At 44.6% G+C, this 19,706-nt stretch overlaps 1 protein-coding gene across 1 annotated transcript in view; it reads left to right on the top strand.

Moving 5' to 3' along the window:
- AR (androgen receptor) overlaps positions 1 to 12,281 on the top strand; it is a 205,609-nt gene extending 193,328 nt beyond the window's left edge. Inside the window, exons 6-8 of the mRNA XM_070759624.1 lie at positions 2,496 to 2,626; positions 5,418 to 5,575; positions 9,041 to 12,281. Coding sequence (XP_070615725.1) covers positions 2,496 to 2,626; positions 5,418 to 5,575; positions 9,041 to 9,196 — 445 coding nt within the window. The 3' untranslated portion in view covers positions 9,197 to 12,281. The remainder of the gene's footprint in view (positions 1 to 2,495; positions 2,627 to 5,417; positions 5,576 to 9,040) is intronic.
- The last annotated feature ends 7,425 nt before the right edge of the window (positions 12,282 to 19,706 follow it).

Below are 19,706 nucleotides of genomic sequence, written 5' to 3'. Positions count from 1 at the left end.
CGGAGGCTTCTCCCTGCCTTTTCCGGTTTGTAAGTGGAAAATGGTTCTTGAGAAGAGGCAAAAAAATCTTGAACACCCAGTTCCTATCTAGAAAAGTTCATAAGTAGAGGCATTCTTAGGTAGATGTACCACTGTATTTTCTTTGAATACTTTGTTCTGTACAAAGTTGGATGTGCACAAAAGCATGTGAAATGGATTGTCAATCAGTGTTTGACAATCCTAAATGGACAGTTTGATTTCACAGAGGTTTGATTTACTTGGAGTTATGTTGTGTTGTTTAAGTGTTCCCTTTATTTTTTTGAGCATGTATAAAGCTGAAGAAAGTGGAAAGGATGTTACCCTGTTGTTTGCTTTAAGCAAAAGAAATCCTCTCCTTTCTTCAGGCACAGCAGGGCAAATGAGCCACAAGGCCTTTTCAGTGAAAAGGAAGAAAGGAAGCTTACACAAGGTCAAACTTTTTGAGCTCAAACTGTGTCTACTTGACTCCTTTCAGGGCAAATGTTTAAGGTTTTGGTTCCTTGAATGCAATGTCATTGAGATTGGGTGAGATTACATTTGCACATGAATCAAAAGGCAAAATGTGGGACCACACAATATGAATTCTAGGTAACATTTGCTTTGTTTCACAATACTCTCTTTTTCTGAGAGGCAGCTGTAGAGATCAAAATTGCTGCAAAGTAGATGAGTTGAAAAGTAGACCACGGTAAGTCTAAAAATGAGCTATTTCCTAGTTGGAAGTGTTTAGTAAAAGCATCTTGTGTAGAAATGTTTAAGTGCAAACTGAATTCCTATGTTTCAGGCATATGCTATATTTTCTCAAGTGGGCAAGGACTGGTCCTTTCCTCCTGTTTGTGCATCCTTTGAAATAGTGGTCCTTTGTTGATCTGTAGCATAAAATGCTGGTGCTTCAGATGCCACCTTGGAGGGGCAAAGTTCTGTAAAGGAATAGACCACCTGACATGTAGCTATCCTGACCCAAGTGTAGTCATTGTTTTTTGCACTTCTGGCTTCTCTGTACCAGGTCTTGGCCAGACCGAGGGCTTCCCATGTTCTCTTTTTAGCACCATCTGACTACCAGAGTTTCTGTTTGCAGTTCGTGTATTCAGTTACTTCAGTCCCTAGGCATCCGTTGGAGAAGGATTCAGGTTGACCATTATAGCCAGATATTACAGAACAGATATCGCCGCCCTGAGTTGGTTGAGAAGACTGGCATAGAAATCTAATAAATAAATAATAATAAATAAATAAATATGAACATACAGCAAAAAACAAACCTTGGTTCACAGCTAAACTTAAGCAGTTCCGTCATTCCAAAGAGGAAGCCTATAGAAAAGGTGATAGAACTATGACACCTTAAACATGATCTAAGTATTGCTCACAAGATCACATGTTGCAAGGTCATGCCTGTCGGCGACTACTTCAACTTCAACCACAACAACACAAGATCACACAACAGATTCAAGCTTAATATTAACCTCTCCAAACTTGACTGTAAAAAATACGACTTTAGTAATCGAGTTGCCAAAGCATGGAACTCATTACCTGACTCCATAGTGTCATCCCCTAACCCCAAACATTTTACCCTTAGACTATCCATGGTTGACCTCTCCAGATTCCTAAGAGGTCAGTAAGGGGCGTGCATAAGTTCACCAGCATGCCTTCCGTCCCCTGTCCTATTGTCTCTCCTATATTTCTTTATATATCTTTTCTTCTATCCCTATATCTTTCATTGATATATTTTATTCCTATATCTTTTCTTCTGTTCTTTCATTGATATATTTCACTCTGTAACCTTCATTATGCTTTGGACAAAATAAATAAAAGGGGCTGGTGGGAGTTTGCAGAGTGACAGAGGGGGGCTGAACTGGGTCAGAGCTTGGGGCTAGGAGAGAACCTTTTGTGGAGTCAACTTGCACCATTATGTGACCGCCCTTCAGAGGACTTGCATTGGATGTCAAGATGGATATCGTGTGTACGTACATACACTGCTCAAAAAAATAAAGGGGACACTTAAAAACAGAAAACTTCCACTTAGGAAGCAACACTGATTGACAATCAATTATAAATGCTGCTGTGCACATTCAACTTTGTATAGAACAAAGTATCCAATGAGAATATTTCATTCATTCAAATCTAGGATGTGTTATTTGACTGTTCCCTTTATTTTTTTGAGCAGTAAAGGTAGAAGAAGTAATATTGTGAAGTGTAAATATATCTGGAAAATGAAATAGTTGTAAAAGTGGTTAGCATTTACTTTATCTGTTTATATTTCATGTATTTTTTTATATCTTGTTTATATGTGATTTGTTTATAACTAAAAACTCAATAAAGATTAAATAGCAAAAAAAAAAAAAAAAAGTTGCCATCAAGACTGAAATGGTAACATTCAGAAATGTCTCGAATAGTGAAATGTGTGGAATTTGGTCTTGGAAAAAAGGCAGATTTGTCAACTGATTTTCTCTCTGTGTGTGTCTTGTCTTCTTTCCTTCTCCCAGGTACCGGATGCACAAGTCCAGGATGTACAGCCAATGTGTCAGGATGCGGCATCTCTCCCAAGAATTTGGATGGCTTCAGATTACTCCCCAAGAATTTCTCTGTATGAAGGCTCTGCTCCTCTTCAGTATTAGTAAGCTGCAGCATTTTTCATCTCCCTGTCTTTGTACTTACTTACTTACTTACTTACTTACTTACTTACTTACTTACTTACTTACTTACTTACTTATTTGGATTTCTATGCCGCCCTTCTCCACAAACGTAGGGTGGCTTGCAAAGATAGAAACAAAATACAATGAGAAAAACCCAAACATAAAATTAATATTAAAACCCAAAAAATTATTTAAAACCAAGCATTCTTCTGCTGCATCATTCCCAGTGACCGGTTAGGTCACACAGAGTCAGCCTTCTCCGGGTCCCGTCGGACAGACAATGTCATTTGGCGGGGTCCAGAGGAAGATCTTTCTCTGTGGCAGCACCGGCCCTCTGGAATGAGCTCCCTCTGAGATTCACACTGCCACCGCCCTCTCCTCACCTTTCCCAAGAGCCTGAAAACTCATTTATGTTGCCAGGCATGGGGCAATTAGATCAAGCCCCCTTCCTCTGTTTAATAATAATAATAATAATAATAATAATAATAATAATAATAATTATTATTATTATTATTATTATTATTATTATTATTATTATTATTATTATTATTATTATTATTTATTAGATTTGTGTGCCGCCCCTCTCCAAAGACTCGGGGCGGCTCACAACAATAATAAAAACAATATTATAGTAGAACAAATCTAATATTAAAAAACATATAAAACCCTATAATATTTAAAAAACCAAACAACACATTCATATCAAACATAAAACAAAATATAAAAGAGCCTGGGGGAAAGGTGTCTCAACTCCCCCATGCCTGGCGGTATAAGTGAGTCTTGAGTAGTTTATGAAAGACAGGGAGGGTGGGGGAAGTTCTAATCTCCGGGGGGAGTTGATGCCAGAGGGCCGGGGCCGCCACAGAGAAGGCTCTTCCCCTGGGGCCTGCCAAATGACATTGTTTAGTCAACGGGACCTGGAGAAGGCCAACTCTGTGGGACCTTATCGGTCGCTGGGATTCATGCGGTAGCAGGCGGTAATGTAATGTGTGGTTGTGAATGAATTGGCTGACTGATTTTATTATACAGTAATCCCTCACTACTTCACGGTTCATCTTTCACGGATTCGCTATTTCACAGGTTTTCAAAGGGGGCTTAAATCCATTAAATCCATTGAAAATTTTAAATCCATTAAAAATTCATAAAATTCTTCTACAGTACTACTGTACTCTATTAAAGAAACTGGTAGGATATCACATGTAGTTACAGCTGAGAAACATTACAGAATGACAGTTTAATGCAAAGGGTGGATTTTAAAAGTCCAAATACTCATTAAATACATTAAAAAAAATATTTCCTCTACTTCACGGAAATTCGTTTTTCATAATAATAATAATAATAATTCATTATTCATTCTAATCACGATTCTCTATTCATGTCATCATCGGCCCAAGTAAGCTGTTTGTACTCAACGCCCCCAAGCGTGCCGGCAAAGATGAGTTTTTAAAATCTTTCAGAAGGCCAGGAGGGTGGGAGCAGTGCGAATCTCCAGGGGGAGTTGATTCCAGAGGGCCAGGGCTGCCGCAGAGAAGGCTCTTCCCCTAGGGCCCATCAGCCGGAATTGCTTAGCAGACAGGACCTGGAAAAGGCTGACTCTGTGAGAACTAACTGGCTGCTGGGATACATGAGGCAGGAGACAGTCCTGTAGGTCAGTGTTTCCCAACCTTGGCAAGTTGAAGATATTTGGACCAACTCCCAGTTGCCAAGGTTGGGAAACACTGCTGCAGGTAACCTGGTCCTTAGTCATATCATGCTACCTTTGCAGCCACTTAGAACAAAACATAAAATAACAGGGTTGGAAGGGGCCTTGAAGGTCTTTTAGATCAACCCTCTGCTCCAGCAGGAGATTCTATACCATTCTGGACAAATGGTTGTCCAATCCCTTCTTGGAAACCTCCAGGGAAAGCACACCCACAAGTTCTGGGGGCAGGCCGTTCCACAGATTAATTGTTCTCAAGAGATTTCTCCTTAGTTCTAAGTTGGATCTCTCTTTCATGATTTGCTACCCATTACTTCTGGTCCTGCTCTCAGATACCTGGAAGAATAAGTTGTTCCCCTCTTCTTTGTGGCAGCTTTCAGTTCAAAACCCAAGAAAGAAAACCCCCAACTCTATGTTGGTAGAGAAGTGGTACCTTTACTGAATTTGAAATGATAGCAACAAAAGAAAAGCAAGATCTGGGCCAAAAAAAAGCACAAAAGTTACATATTGAAAGTTTCCTCAAATCCCTCCCGCCCCCTGGAGGCCGGAAATGGCCTGTTTTCCATCTTCTGGTGGGCCCAGTAGACTCGTGTTTCACCCTCCCCAAGCTCCAAAGGCTTCCCTGGAGCCAAGGGAGGGTAAAAATGCCCTCTTCCATCCTCCTGAAGGCTCTCTGGAAGCCAAAAACATCCTCCCAGAGCCTCTGTACGAGCCAAAAATCAGCTGACTGGCACACACATGCACGTTGGAGCTGTGCTAGGGCAACGGCTAATGTGCCAGAAGATATGGCCCCGCATGCCACCTGTGGCACCCGTGCCATAGGTTCGCCATCACTGGTACAGGTTTTCTTGGGGGCTTAGACTAGATAACCTCCAAAATCCCTTCCAACTCTGTTATTCTACATTCTTGGTTCTCCATGACAGCCGCCCTGCTGTTGGTTGTGGCTTTGTATGGGAGGAGGCTCCTTCACTTTTCCCACCAAAGAGGTGGGGGCCCTGCCCCCTCCATATCCCTCAGGCTCTTTCCTTTGTCTGCTGCTATGCCTTTGATTTCCTCTCCTTATTCTGCCTCAGTTCCAGTGGATGGCCTGAAGAATCAGAAGTTCTTTGATGAGCTCCGGATGAACTACATCAAGGAGCTGGACCGGATCATTGCTTGCAAGAGGAAGAACCCCACATCTTGTTCACGTCGCTTCTATCAGCTCACAAAGCTCCTGGACTCTGTGCAGCCGGTAAGTGAGAAAGTGGGAGAGTTGGCCAAGGACCTTGGGGTGCAGGGCAAGGACTGCTCAGAACAAAAAGGGCTTCCAAAAGAGGAAGCCCAAGGAGTCACAGAATCTCCCAGAATCACTTTCTGGAAAAGATCGAGGGGACTTGCACAGGAGAGTTTTGCCACAGAGAGGTGAATAATTATATTATATTATATTATATTATATTATATTATATTATCGTATGTATCGTATCGTATAGTATCGTATAGTATAGTATAGTACAGTGGTACCTCTACTTAAGAACTTAATTCGTTCCGTGACCAGGTTCTTAAATAGAAACATTCTTAAGTATTTGGACAGGGAGTCATTGCTCACAGTTGCTCATGCCCTCATCACCTCGAGGTTCGATTACTGCAACGCTCTCTACATGGGGCTACCTTTGAAAAGTGTTCTGAAACTTCAGATCGTGCAGAATGTGGCTGCGAGAGCCATCATGGTGCTTCCCAGATTCACCCACATTTCTACAACACTCCATGGCCTGCATTGGCTGCCGATCAGTTTCCGGTCACAATTCAAAGTGTTGGTTATGACCTTTAAAGCCTTACATGGCATTGGACCAGAGTACCTCCAGAACCGCCTGCTACTGCACGAATCCCAGCGACCGATAAGGTCCCACAGAGTTCGCTTTCTTTGGGTCCCGTTGACTAAACAATGTTGTTTGGTGGGCCCCAGGGGAAGAGCCTTCTCTGTGGCGGCCCCGGCCCTCTGGAATCAACTCCCCCTGGAGATTAAAACTGCCCCCACCCTCCTTGTCTTTCATAAATTACTCAAGACCCACCTGTATCACCAGGCATGGGGGAACTGAGACACCTCCCCCAGGCTTTTATATTTTATGTTTGGTATGTATGTGTTGTTTGGTTTTTAATGATGGTGTTTTATATGTTTTTTTCCCTTTTAATATTAGATTTGTTCCACTGTAACATTGTTTTTATTATTGTTGTGAGCCGCCCCGAGTCTTCGGAGAAGGGCGGCATACAAATCTAATAAATAATAATAATAATAATAATAATAATTATTATTATTATTATTATTATTATTATTATTATTATTATTATTATGTAGAAGTAATTTTTCCCATAGGAATCAATGTAAAAGCAAATAATGTGTGCAAACCCATTAGGAAATAAATAAAAGCTTGGAATTTGGGTGGGAGGAGGAGGAGGAAGAAGAGGAGGAGGACAGTTGCTGCCGAAGGATGAAGGTGAGGTGAACGCCCCCTTTTGCCTTTCCGCGCCCAGATGCTCCAGGAGGCAACCTCGTGCCGGGTGTATGGAAGGCAGCACGAGGGAGTCACCATAGCGAAGTGGTTTATTTCCTCTCCAAGCACCCAGAGAAAGGAAAATGCTTTGTTCGCTCTAGACTGCCAAAGCCTCCTTAAGCACCACCGAAAGGCTCCTCTGGCAGCCCAGAAAAGCCCAAGATGGCCAGGGTTGAAGGGAGAATGGCAGGAAACTGGCTGGGTCTTCGTGCCACTCTCAAATTTCCTGGGAATTTTTTCCGGGCTCGGGTTAAGTAGAAAATGGTTCTTAAGAAGAGGCAAAAAAAATCTTGAGCACCCGGTTCTTATCTAGAAAAGTTCTTAGGTAGAGGCATTCTTAAGTAGAGGTACCACTGTATAGTATAGTATAATATAGTTCAGTACAGTATAGTATACTTTAGTACTGTTTGTTTGTTTGATTGATTGATTTCTATGCCATCCTTCTCCTGAGACTCAGGGTGGCTTGCAACATGTTTAGAAATCTAAAATCTATAATCACCTTCTAAAAATTAGCCAACCAGATTCATATATCATACAACCAATAGTCGTTCATCAGGCGGGGGCAAGATATCAGAGTTTCAATGGCTCCAAGCCTGGCGGCAGAGATGGGTCTTTAGAGCAGAATGAAAAAATCAATTTAATTTAATTTGATTTGATTTATATGCCGCCCAATCCCATAAGGACACAGGGAAACTTACAGCAATAAAATGATACAGTAATACAATGGAAGTCAAATATAAAACAATACAATTCCAATTACCTAAGCAATAAAACCCCTAAATTAACTATACAATCATATTGATACTGTAAATATCATTCACCTGTTCCTTTTATAGGAGCTCCCCAATAGGAGCTCCCCAGATTGGGGGAGGGGGGTCCTCCAGATTTGTGGACACTGCACAGTGGTACACAACCTCAAGCCCCAGAGCTGCAAGTGGCCTCCAAATCTTTGGACTCAGCCCTCCCCCACCCCTGGGACACCAGTGTGTCCATGTGCCATTTCGCTAACTGCCCAGGTGCAGTAGCATAATTGCGCTGGACTCCAATAGCACTCAGAGCCATGGGGGCAAGCACACATCACCGTTCCACCTTAACAGCCCACTTCTGCTTACAGCACATTGTGCATTTTCCAGTTGCTGGAGAATAAAATGCCCTTACAACACAAATGTAACCAGGACAATGAGCCGGGGTGGTGCAGCAGGTAGAGTGCTGTACTGCCGGCCACTGAAGCTGACTGTAGATCTATAGGTCAGCAGTTCAAATCTCATCACCGGCTCAAGGTTGACTCAGCCTTCCATCCTTCCGAGGTGGGTCAAATGAGGACCGGATTGTGGGGGCAATAGGCTGGCTCTGTTAAAAAGTGCTATTGCTAACATGTTGTAAGCTGCCCTGAGTCTAAGGAGAAGGGTGGCATAAAAATCGAATGGATGGATGGATGGATGGATGGATGGATGGATGGATGGATGGATGGATGGATGGATAGATAGATAGATAGATAGATAGATAGATAGATATAATAACAACAACAACAACAACAACAATAATAATAATAATAATAATAATAATAATAATAATAATATAAATAATATATTAGATTTGTAGTGGCTCACAACAGTAATACAAAATATAAATCCAATGTTAAAAGCAAAACCAGTTTTAAAACCCTTAATTAAAAGCAATCACACAATCCAAACAAGCCATACATAAAACGGAGCAGCCGAGGGGAATCAATTTCCCCATGCCTGGTGACAAAGGTGGGTTTTTAAGAGTTTACGAAAGGCAAGGAGGGTGGGGGCAGTTCTAATCTCCGGGGGAGAGTTGATTCCAGAGTGCTCGCCAGACAACATTGTTTTGTCAACGGAACCCGGAGAAGGCCAACTCTGTGGGACCTAACTGGTCGCTGGGATTCATGTGGCAGAAGGCGGTCCCGAAGGTATTCTGGTCCGATGCCATGAAGGGCTTTATAGGTCATAACCAACACTTTGAGGGAGTGTTCTTCCCCCTTCCCTTTGGAGCAACCCCAGGCTTCTCTCTTTTGCAACCGCCAGTGGCTCCCCAGTTCTCCATAGGGCGGAGGGCATCCCTCAGGCCAGAAGGTCTCCTGAGAGGGCTTGCTGAGCAAGACAAGGAATTTCTTGCTGTGACCACCTCCCTTTTCCCTCCTCTAGATTGCCAGAGAACTGCATCAGTTTACATTTGACCTGTTGGTGAAATCCCACATGGTGAGCGTCGACTACCCTGAAATGATGGCTGAGATCATCTCGGTGCAGGTCCCCAAGATCCTTTCTGGGAAAGTGAAACCCATCTACTTCCACGCCCAGTGATGGCGAGCAGCGGACGGCCTCCTTTCCTCGGGTCCCTGGACTCCTGCACTGCAGTGCCTTGGCACACTGGGTGTCCTCCAAGACGCACAGTTACCACAAAGAACTCTCTTGCTGGGCCTCCCCCCCCTCCCCACTTTCAGGTTTCTGTTTTCTGCTTTCCCCTGAACTGCCTTCTCCTCTTGAGCGATCTGCCTGAACCTTTGCCGGCTTCAGTGGCTCCCACACTGTGTACGTGAACTTCCTCTTTTGGTTTTGTGGCGTGGTGCCTGGTGGCACTGTTTACATTCTTGTGCTTGTGCATTCCCTGCCGTGGCTTTTTTGGGTGGCCCTCTGCAACCGAGGGGAGTGTCGTTTCGAAAAACACCCGTCGCCACTTTTCTGGCCCTGCTGCTGTTTAGTTTTCTAGCCAATGGCAAGCAGGTCATTAAACGCTGAGGATAAGGGACTGACTTTCAAGCTGGATTGGGGCCGGGTGTATTTTTGGGTTTGTTTTTTAGCCGTTCTTGCAGCTTCTTTTTCATCTCTCTGAGAAAAGGTCTGAAATCAGGAGAGACGTCAACGCCAAAGCAGACAAAGAGAGAATGTAGTTGATACACACGATCTGTGCGTGCCTGCTGGACTTTGGTTTCAGGCAGGTCTTTATTTGCACATACAATCAGGCTCCAGACACTCATCATTGGTTCCAACTATGCACTCAGAATAACAGCGTTGGAAAGGGACCTTGGAGGTCTTCTAGTCCAACCCCCCTGCTTAAGCAGGAGGCCACAGGCAGCCGTGGTGTTCCCAGCACCTTCAGCTTCATTTTCTCTCTTGAACAGCCCCGAGGAGAGCCAGGTGCCGCTTGTTGCAGTGGCTGTTGTAGGAGGCCAGCTCGCAGCCGCAACTCCCTAGCACAGAGAGCTCCATTCATGCAGCAGTTCTTGTGAGGAATAAGAAGGGTGACACCCAATGCCCAGAAATGATGGGGCTTTTTTTTTTTTTTTGCAGCTAGTACTACTTCATCTTTCTTCTTCTGTGGACCATGAGCCAGCAGTAAAAACATTTGCCCAGTGAATGTGAACACATTCCAGTTGTGAGCTATTTTTAATCTTTCCATGAATTCTCTCTCTCTCTCTCTCTCCCTCCCTCCCTTTAGTTCTCAGTTGTATCCTTTCCCCCTTCCTGCAACTTCCAGCGCTCTCCCAGTCTCTCTTAGCCTCTTCTTAGCTCTGCCTCTCGTTGCAGGCCCTTCATTTCACTTCCCAGAGGCTTCCTTGGATCACTTGCTTTTTGTTTTTTTGCTGTATGGCAGAGAACCATCTCAGAAATCATACAACTCGGTGAGAATTCTTGGGAGCATCCGTCAGCATTGTCTTAGCCCAGCCCAGGACAATTTCTTCCAAACTTCACTTGGGTTCATGATGTGTTAAACTGCAAGAAAACAATGATGAATTTTGCTTTCTGCAATTTCTGTTGAACAATAGGAGAAACTGCCTTATCGAAGGAGATAAGGAACCACCCTCCCAAAATTATACCTTTTTTTACGGGAAACGAAGTCTCCTTTTTTTTTTCTAACCCAGCTGCACCATGGTATCATCACTTGCCAGGAAATCCCATGAGCTGGTAGCCAAAGATTCAGAGAAGCCATGTGGGTGAATTAGAGGTGGTTGTTTTTTGTTTTGCTGGGAAAAGAAAATTCAAAACATGCCCTTGGATAAGTGAGTGTATGAAAAGCCCATGATTGTAATGAGAAACATTATCTTGATTTATTTTCCTGCTAGGTACCACTTTTTAGCACAAAGTGACATCTACTGAGAATAACAAAGATGAAATTAGGATCAAACATTTGGAGAACTGCCTGGCTTTCCTGAGGCCGGCTTGATTCTTCATTGGCTGTGATTTCAATGTCTTGCTTGGAGTTTAAAACTCGCCCGCCTTGGGTCATTTTGAACTGACGCTTAAGATAATTAATTACCTGGCCGTTGTTGTGTCTTTGATGGATCCTGCACACTCCAGGCTTCAGCTAAAGGAAAAACAAAGTTACATTTCTAGCAACGCAGAGTGAAAATGACCAACGTTCGGTTTCATCTCTACAGAAGCAAGAACGATAAAACAGCAATATATTGAATTAGCTTTTGCTTCTGAGTGATGCTGTCCATTGCATTGCTAAAATAAATCTATTTTGGCTGCTTTTTTAATTTTTGGAGTGTTAACAATAATTAGATGGAATGGAACCATTTTTTAAAGTACTGTAGTTCCCTCTACTCTCATTCTTCAAGCAACAGTGACAATGCTACGGATGTTTGGGCCTTCCTGAACCTTGTTCATGGTGTCTCAAGAGATTTTTTTTCCTTTTTGAAAAACACAATGAAGCTCTTTTTTTAAGACAAGAATCTATATTTTGGGTGCTTGGTTTGAAAACCTCCTCCTCCCACATACACCAAACTGGATGAATTGTACTCTTAACCATCCTGCCCTGTAGACTCGATATAATTTCATTATTAGTTTTAGAAATGTTGCCTCAGACACCCCTATAAATGAGTTACAATAAGGCCATCAAAAGTTGGGCAGAAAAAAACAACGCTGAAAGCACTTCTGTAGTCGACGAGCCCAAATGGCTCAGGTCAGTGTGTTGATTCAACTTCTCTCCACTGCATTGTGCTTGTGATGTGCCTTCCACAGAGCTGGCTGTGGGGAACCGTGTCCATGGCATTCCAGTACGCATGCATGTTCTTCTTGGTTTCAGGGTATTTTCCTCCCATACGCAACTCATCTGAAAATCTTGAAAGTCAAGGGCAACATGTGTCCATCGTGCTAAGCTGTTGCAAAAGGGCAACATCTTCAAGATCCACGTGCAACCAAAGTGCCACCTCTGGTAGACGACTGCTTTCTAGCATGGCTGCTTCGTGTTTTTGATACCACAGTGAACTTGCTAGATCTTCAAGCACCCCAGGATGACTCATTTATGGTTGCTGTGCCTGTCACTCAGGAGCTTGATTTCCCATCCATCTCTTCAGCATCAGGCGATCTTCCGACGCGCATCAGGTCCAGAAGACCATTTCTGGAAGATCCTTTCAAATCCTTTTTAATAAATGTCATGTAAATATTGGCGAATGGATTGACTGGTGGCCAGGAGTTAAATATTTACTTTCTTCAGTTTATTTACGGTGGACTACTGCTGCAGCAGTACGGGGGAATTGGGGAGGAAGCGGGGGGCGGGGGGGAAGCTTATAAACTACAAAAAGCATTTACAGAATCATAGTCATCAGTCCATATTTTTAGTACTGTGCATTTTATGCATCAAAATTATTATGCATTTTTAAAAGTGTACTTAGGCTTGAGTACGTTCTCTTCTGCCATATGAAAATTGCCTTTGTGAATTACAAGAAGTTATTTGCCCGACCCCAAACTCACTCTGAAAATGCGCAAAGTTGGAAACAGATGGACAAAGGCGGGTGGTGGTGGATGAATGACAGCTTTTCCACTGCTGCTGCCACCTCCTTTGCCCCAGAAGGGGTCCCACCACTTGGGGGGGGGATGCCTGGTCTTATTCCTTTGGCATTTGGGAAGAAGGAGGAAGGCCACAAATTGAAGGAAAAGGGCATTCCCATTGCACAAAGAGGGGACTGGCACATTTGACCCTAGACCAGTGTTTCCCAACCTTGGCAACTTGAAGATATTTGGACTTCAACTCCGCTGGCTGGGGAATTCTGGGAGTTGAAGTCCAGATATCTTCAAGTTGCCAAGGTTGGGAAACACTGCCCTAGACAACGTCACAATTTGGATGACAACGGTTTGTGCATCACAGATCTGGGGTTTCTTGTATTTTGTTTTTGACGTGGGGTTATGTGCTTAAGAATCTTAGATTTTCTATAGTTAAGAGATGCCTATATCTATGTTTTTCCCCTTTTCTTTGGGAAAACCTTAATTTTACTGGAACTCTTGAGTTCTCTTTTGTCTGAAGCACTTTGTAAAAGCTTAGGCTGCTTCTCTGTTCATTCGTTGCAATTTTGACCGGAAGAATGTGTTTGTAGTGTTTAGTACCAAAGAATGTTATTTAAAGTAGGGGGGAAAAAACAGATTTCTGACTTAGATGGACATGTCACCCTCTTGCTCTGGAGCACATTCTCTGCACCCTGGGAAGCATTCTCTGCCATGCTGCTGGGATGCAGGGCCTGTGGGATTAGCCAAGGCAGAAAAGCATGGAAATCCGATGGTATGAATGGATTTCTGGGCCCGCTGAGCAGAGCAGCCAGCCAGAAGGGAATAACCCATTAGTTGCATTATTTGCACTGTGGGATGGGAGCCGTCCAGGCCCTAATTTTTGCTCCCGTTTAATTCCACAAAAGGTTTTTTTAATGCTCGCAGCTCCACAGAGAGAGCATTTTTTACAGCTCGGCCTCCATCTGAGTTGTGGACGAGGATGGGAAGGCTAACGGTGGTGAGGTTCTCCTGTTTGCCTTACCTGTACCTGTGAGCAGAGGTGGACGTGTGCTCGCCCCCGTGGCTCTGAGTGCTAGCGGAGTCCAGCGCGAGTCTGCTACTGCACCTGGGCAAATATCGAAATCATGCGCAGAGACGCAGGTGCGCCTTGAAGCCTAGGGCGTGGGTCCGGGTGCAGCTTCCGCAGGTGCAGATCTTGGTGGTAGTAGCAAATATTTAAACAAGAACTTTGAAGGCCAAAGTGGAGAAGGGTTCCATGTGAACAGCAGTTTAACCTGGGCGAGTCGGTCCTGAGAGATAGGCGAGCGCCATTGTGAAGGGATGGGCGATGACCTCTGTCGCTCTTAGCTGATCGAAAGGGAGTCGGGTTCAGATCCCCAAATCCAGAGTGGGGGAGACAGGCACCGCGAGGCATCCAGTGCGGTAACGCAACTGATCTCGGAGAAGCTGGTGGGAGCCCCGGGGAGAGTTCTCTTTTCTTTGTACCTGCATGTCCACACGTGATTTCGCTACCTGCCCAGGTGCAGTACCAGAATTGTGCTGGATTCCACTAGCACTCAGAGCCACGTGGGCGAGCACACGTCACCGTTCCACCTTAGCAGCCCACCTTTGCCTGTGAGGGTGCTGTGCCAGTGGAGGGAGGAGGGTCAGGCTGCTGCCAGAGGGGGCTTTGTCTCTCTCTTGCTGGGATGGAGCCGTTGGCCCGAGAAGGTGGCCAGGGAGGAGAACAGTCAAAGGTCAGGAGAGAGTCAGGTGCACATCTTTCGTGTGCAACAGGGCTATCATTCTTAGCAGAAGAATACAGTTTTCGCATTGAATGTGTATAGAAAGCAGAGTGGCTCAAGGCACCAGACTCTTTGGCCTTGTTTGGAGAGCCTGGGGAGGGTGGGGAGGGGGTGGGAATAGACTTTGGGGGTTGGATGGTGGTGTTTTTTTTTTAGCATAGCTGGAGCCAGAAATAATTCTGTAAAAAATTGTGGTACTTTTTAAAAAGAGTTACATTTGTTAATCTGCTTGTGTATTTTTTTAATTAAATCTTTGCATACAAGAGATTGTTATTATTCAATATGAGATCACCCAAATGGCTGAGCACTGGAGTTGTGATGGGGTGGGAGCTCGATGGACGGGAACAGGTTCTACGGTCTTAATGCAGTCAAATAAGCTCGTTGATGCTATAACGCAGTGATGGTGAACCTATGGCACGGGTGCCACAGGTGGCACGCGGAGCCATATCTGCTGGCATTCGAGCTGCTGCCCTAGCTCAGTTCCAATGTGCATGTGTGTGCCAGCCAGCTGAATTTTGGCTCACACGGAGGCTCTGGAGGGTATTTTTGGCTTCCAGAGAGCATCTCCAGGGATGGGGGAGGGCATTTTTACCTTCCCCTGGCTCCAGGGAAGCCTTTGGAGTCTGGGGAGGATGAAACACGAGCCTATCGGGCCCACCAGAAGTTGGGAAACAGGCCATTTCTGGCCTCCAGAGGGCCACTGGGGGGAGCTGTTTTCACCCTCCCCAGGCATTGAATTATGGGTGTGGGTACTCGGGCATGCGCGATAGAGCGCACCCACACTCTTTCGGCACCCGAGGGAAAAAAGGTTCACCATCACTGCTATAACGTATCAATACCCGCCTAAGAGCTGAAATGATGTCCTCAGAACAGCTGCCCATCCAGCTCCCAAGGTCCCAGAACTGCCTGTCAGATGCATCGAACTGCAGCACATAAAGAACGGTTGAATTAGGCTAAGGATTCATTGAAAGAATATGAAATGGATGGATTATTATGGTCAATGATCATAAAGGCATTGCATACATAAAACTAATGATGATTCATTGATTGATTAATTGATTGATTGATTGATTGGATGGATGAATGGATGGGGGAACAGATCAGTCCAATTGCTGTTCATTTTGCATATTTCATGACAAAATGGGGCTCTACTTAAAGAGAATAATGGCCTTATAATCCAGGAAGTGGTGTTTAATTAACGGTGCCAAAGCAGATAGAACCAGCCATCTATTTACCAGCCATTTATTTACTGACACCGATAGAAGAACTTGTAATTGACTTTATTAGTGTCAGAATTAGACACTACAAGAGTAATTCCGTGTCAGACACTTACTTCGATGGAGATGCTGGGCACAACCACAGAAGCTGCTGCAGCCACATGTCTTGGGATGACTGACATGAAGACAGGACAAGCAACCTTTTCCGCCATCCGTCCCGGTTGCAGAGGCTAAAACCTGAGAGTTCATGTACACCCAGCCTCGAGAGACAGAAGTGAGCTAGGTCTGTTAAGGAGAGGATGTTACAGGACAAAACATAAGCCTTTTGTTTCTGACTTCATTAGTACGTTGCGTGTTTGAAAGAAGGTTGACAGTTTGTCATTGGATGGAGGGTGAATTTCGTGCTGTAAACCAGTTCTGATCTTTGTAATCTTGGATTCCATTGTTCCTCCAAATACAGTTTTGAAAAGCAAACCTTGATTGTCTGAATTTGTGTGTGCAATTCCTTTCTTGGCTACATACGGAGAGTGGCTTCTACTTTTTTGTACAGTTTCCTGCAGAGGTGGGCTGCTAAGGTGGAACAGTGGCATGTGCTAGAAGAATCCAGTGCAATTATGCTACTGCACCTGGGCAGATAGCGAAATCGCACGCGGACATGCAGGTGTGCCCATGGCTGCAGAATTGTAGCAGAATTGCACTCAGAGCCACGGGGGTGAGCATACGGCACTGTTCCACCTTAGCAGCCCACCTCTGGTTTCTTGGTTATTCATCTAGACCAGTCCAACCTTTCTGGCTCCATGGACCAAGAGTGGCGGGGGGGATGGTTTGATGCATGTAACCTAAATCCTGCACATGTGCAAATGAAGCTTTGCACGCTTGTCCACCATTTCCACAGCCCAGTTCCCAACAGGCCATGGACCCCGGGCATTGGGGACTCCTGATCTAGACCAAAAGAATGTGAGAGAACCTTATGCAGAGGAAGCATTTTTCAAGCTGTTTATCAACACTTGATGTTGTTATGAGAAATCAGTCTTACTGAAGAGAAAATAAACAATTAGCTTACACAGATGATTTAAAAATATGTTTTTCAGGAGCTGGGTGATAAATAGCATCTTTTCTTATCCCTTCCAGCTGGACCTAAATATGTTTAGTTTTTCTGCCTGGTTCTTTTCTTATTCAAAGTGACAGGGAATATATTTATAATTTGAATAATTGCTTGTTTGCTTGTTTGTTTGTTTGTTTGTTTGACTGACTTGTATACCGCCCCTCTCCGAGTACTTGGGGCAGCTCACAACATATTATAAAACAATATACAACGACACATCTGAAATCCAATTAATATAAATAACTAATCTAAAAACCATTAAAAAAAACTTTGAAACATTAAAAATCATTCATTCATATTCAGACAACAAACATACCACAAACTCGTTGGCCAGAGGCTGGAGCCTAATGGCCCCAAGTATAAATAGGTAGGGAGGGTGAGGGCAGTGCAAATCACCGGGGGGAGAGGCTTCCAGAGGGCCTGGGCCCCCACAGAGAAGGCTCTTCACCTAGGCCCTGCCAAGCTACATTGTCTAGTTGACAGGACCTGGAGAAGGCTGACTCTGTGGGACCTCGCTGGTCGCTGGGATTTATGCGGCAGAAGGCAGTCCCACAAGTAATCTGGTCCCATGCCATGTAGGGCTTTAGAGATCATAACCAACACTTTGAATCACGACCAGAAACCAATTGGCAGCCAATGTTGTCCACAGAGTGTTGAAGAAACATGGGCATACCTTGGGACGCCCATGACTGCTTGTGCGATCTTCCTAAGGACAAAAGTGGCTACCAGCTTTCCTGCAAAGACTTCTGAGGCAACTCTGCTCAAATTGCTCATTTGTAGTAAGTGTAAAGAAGAGAAAATAGCAAAGCCAAGGCCAGTCTCCCCTGGAAGGGACATTTGCTACTCAGATAACCTGCCAGATCGGCTGATCCTAGGTGCTGACCTGAGGAGCCGTTCAGGAGCATTTCTGCAAAGTGTCAGCAAAGCTGAGCTGATAATTCAGGAGTTCCAGGTGAAGAGCACCTGAAAGCAGCTTTCCATGGGGAGGGAAGGGCATCAAACTTCTCAAGGGAGGAGAGGAGAGCATTCCTGGGGCCCTGCGCATAGAGAGGTGATGCAGTGGCCAAAGAGCACTGAGCCCACCCGCTGCTAGGTCTCCAGTTTGGGATATACATTATCCTGTGTTCCCACTGTATTAGCATTAGCATTGATTGATTGATTGATTGATTGGATTTATTTGCTGCCCCTCTCCGAGTGGCGAATCCAATTAAATAAGCTAAATAACTAGCCTAAAATCCCCAATATTTTTTAAAAAATCAATCATACACATTCAGACTCAGCCATACATAACATTCATCGGCAAGGGGGCCAAGATCTAATTGCCCCAAGCCTGTGAGTCTTACAATTCTTGCAAAAGGCAAGGAGGGTGGGGGCAATGCAAATCTCTGGGGGAAGCTGAGGGCCGGGCCCCCCACAGAGAAGGCTCTTCCCCTTGGCCCTGCCAAGCGACATTGTTTGGTTGATAGGACCTGGAGGAGGCCGAGTCTATGGGACCTAACCGGTCGCTGGGACTCATACGGAAGAAGGCAGTCCCGCAAGTAATCTTGGCCCGATGCGATGTAGAGCTTTATAGGTCATTATCAACACTTTGAATTGTGTCTGGAAACCAATCGGCAACCAATTTAAACATACACCACTTCACAGTGCTTCACAGCCCTCTCTAAGATGTTCACAGAATCAGCATATTGCCCCCAACAATCTGGGTCCTCATTTTACTAATCTTGGAAAGATGGAAAGCTGAGTCAACCTTGAGGCTACTGAGATTCCATCTGCAAAACTGCTGGCAGTCGGTGACCAGCAGAAGTAGCTTGCAGTACTACACTCTAACCACTGTGCCACCAAGCCTCATCTATGCTAAAGAAACACGCAATATCTTGGGCAATATTGTCCAAGGTCCAATCTTCCTTTGAAGGAAGCATGTTATTTTGAATGATTTCAGATGGTGAGATAGAACCCAGGCAGTATTGATCACACCTGTTGATGACCTTTGATGAAGCTAGGAAAGCAGTGGTGCACCCTTCTGCTGCTACCTTGACCGCTCTGGTTTTCAACCCCATTGACCAGTTAGGGAGACTCACGGTGGTAGGCATTATGCTGCAGTGTTTTGCCTCCTTCCTCAGTGGGGTCATCTGTCAGTTTGGGGTTTTGGCATCATCAGAATGTTAAATCCTGGGCTGCAAGATGATGCCAGGGTACCGACTTTGGTGTCAGGAGGGTATTTGGGTCTGGATGGGGAGGAACAAACTTCAATGCAGTTCTGCCCTTCGCTTAGAGATGTTTTCACCTTGGTCATCTTGGATGGAATAGCAGTCCTCATTCAATATTGGCCTGCAACTTGGGGGGGGGGTCCTCCTGGACTCTCAGTTACGGCTTGAAAAGGAGGTAGCAGTACTAGCCAGGACCATTTTTGCAAAGGTTCATTGTGTCGGTGAGTTGCATCTTTTCTTCAAACTCTTCAGAGAGACACTACTGTCCTGGACTTTTGCAAATAATAATATTATTATTATTATTATTATTATTATTATTATTATTATTTATTAGATTTGTACGCCACCCTTCTCCAAGGACTCAGGGCGACTCACAACAACATAAACAGTGTACAAATACAATTTTAAAATACAATTTAAAACCCTTATAATAAAATAAAATAATCACACAACCAATCAAACCATACACCAGCCTTGATAATTGAGGTGTGTATGTTAGTTTCCCCATGCCTGGCGGCAAAGATGAGTTTTTAATAACTTACGAAAGGCGAGGAGGGTGGGGGCAGTCCTAATCTCAGGGGGGAGTTGGTTCCAGAGGGCCGGGGCTGCCACAGAGAAGGCTCTTCCCCTGGGTCCCGCCAGATGACATTGTTTAGTCGACGGGACCCGGAGAAGGCCAACTCTGTGGGACCTAATCAGCCGCTGGGATTCGTGCGGCAGATGGCGGTCTTGGAGGTGTTCTGGTCCGATGCCATGTAGGGCTTTGTAGGTCAT

Source organism: Erythrolamprus reginae, chromosome 8 (genome assembly GCF_031021105.1).
Source record: "Erythrolamprus reginae isolate rEryReg1 chromosome 8, rEryReg1.hap1, whole genome shotgun sequence".
Taxonomy (NCBI): domain Eukaryota; kingdom Metazoa; phylum Chordata; class Lepidosauria; order Squamata; family Dipsadidae; genus Erythrolamprus; species Erythrolamprus reginae.
Note: the sequence above shows the minus strand (reverse complement) of the source record. Positions and strands in the feature narration are given on the sequence as shown.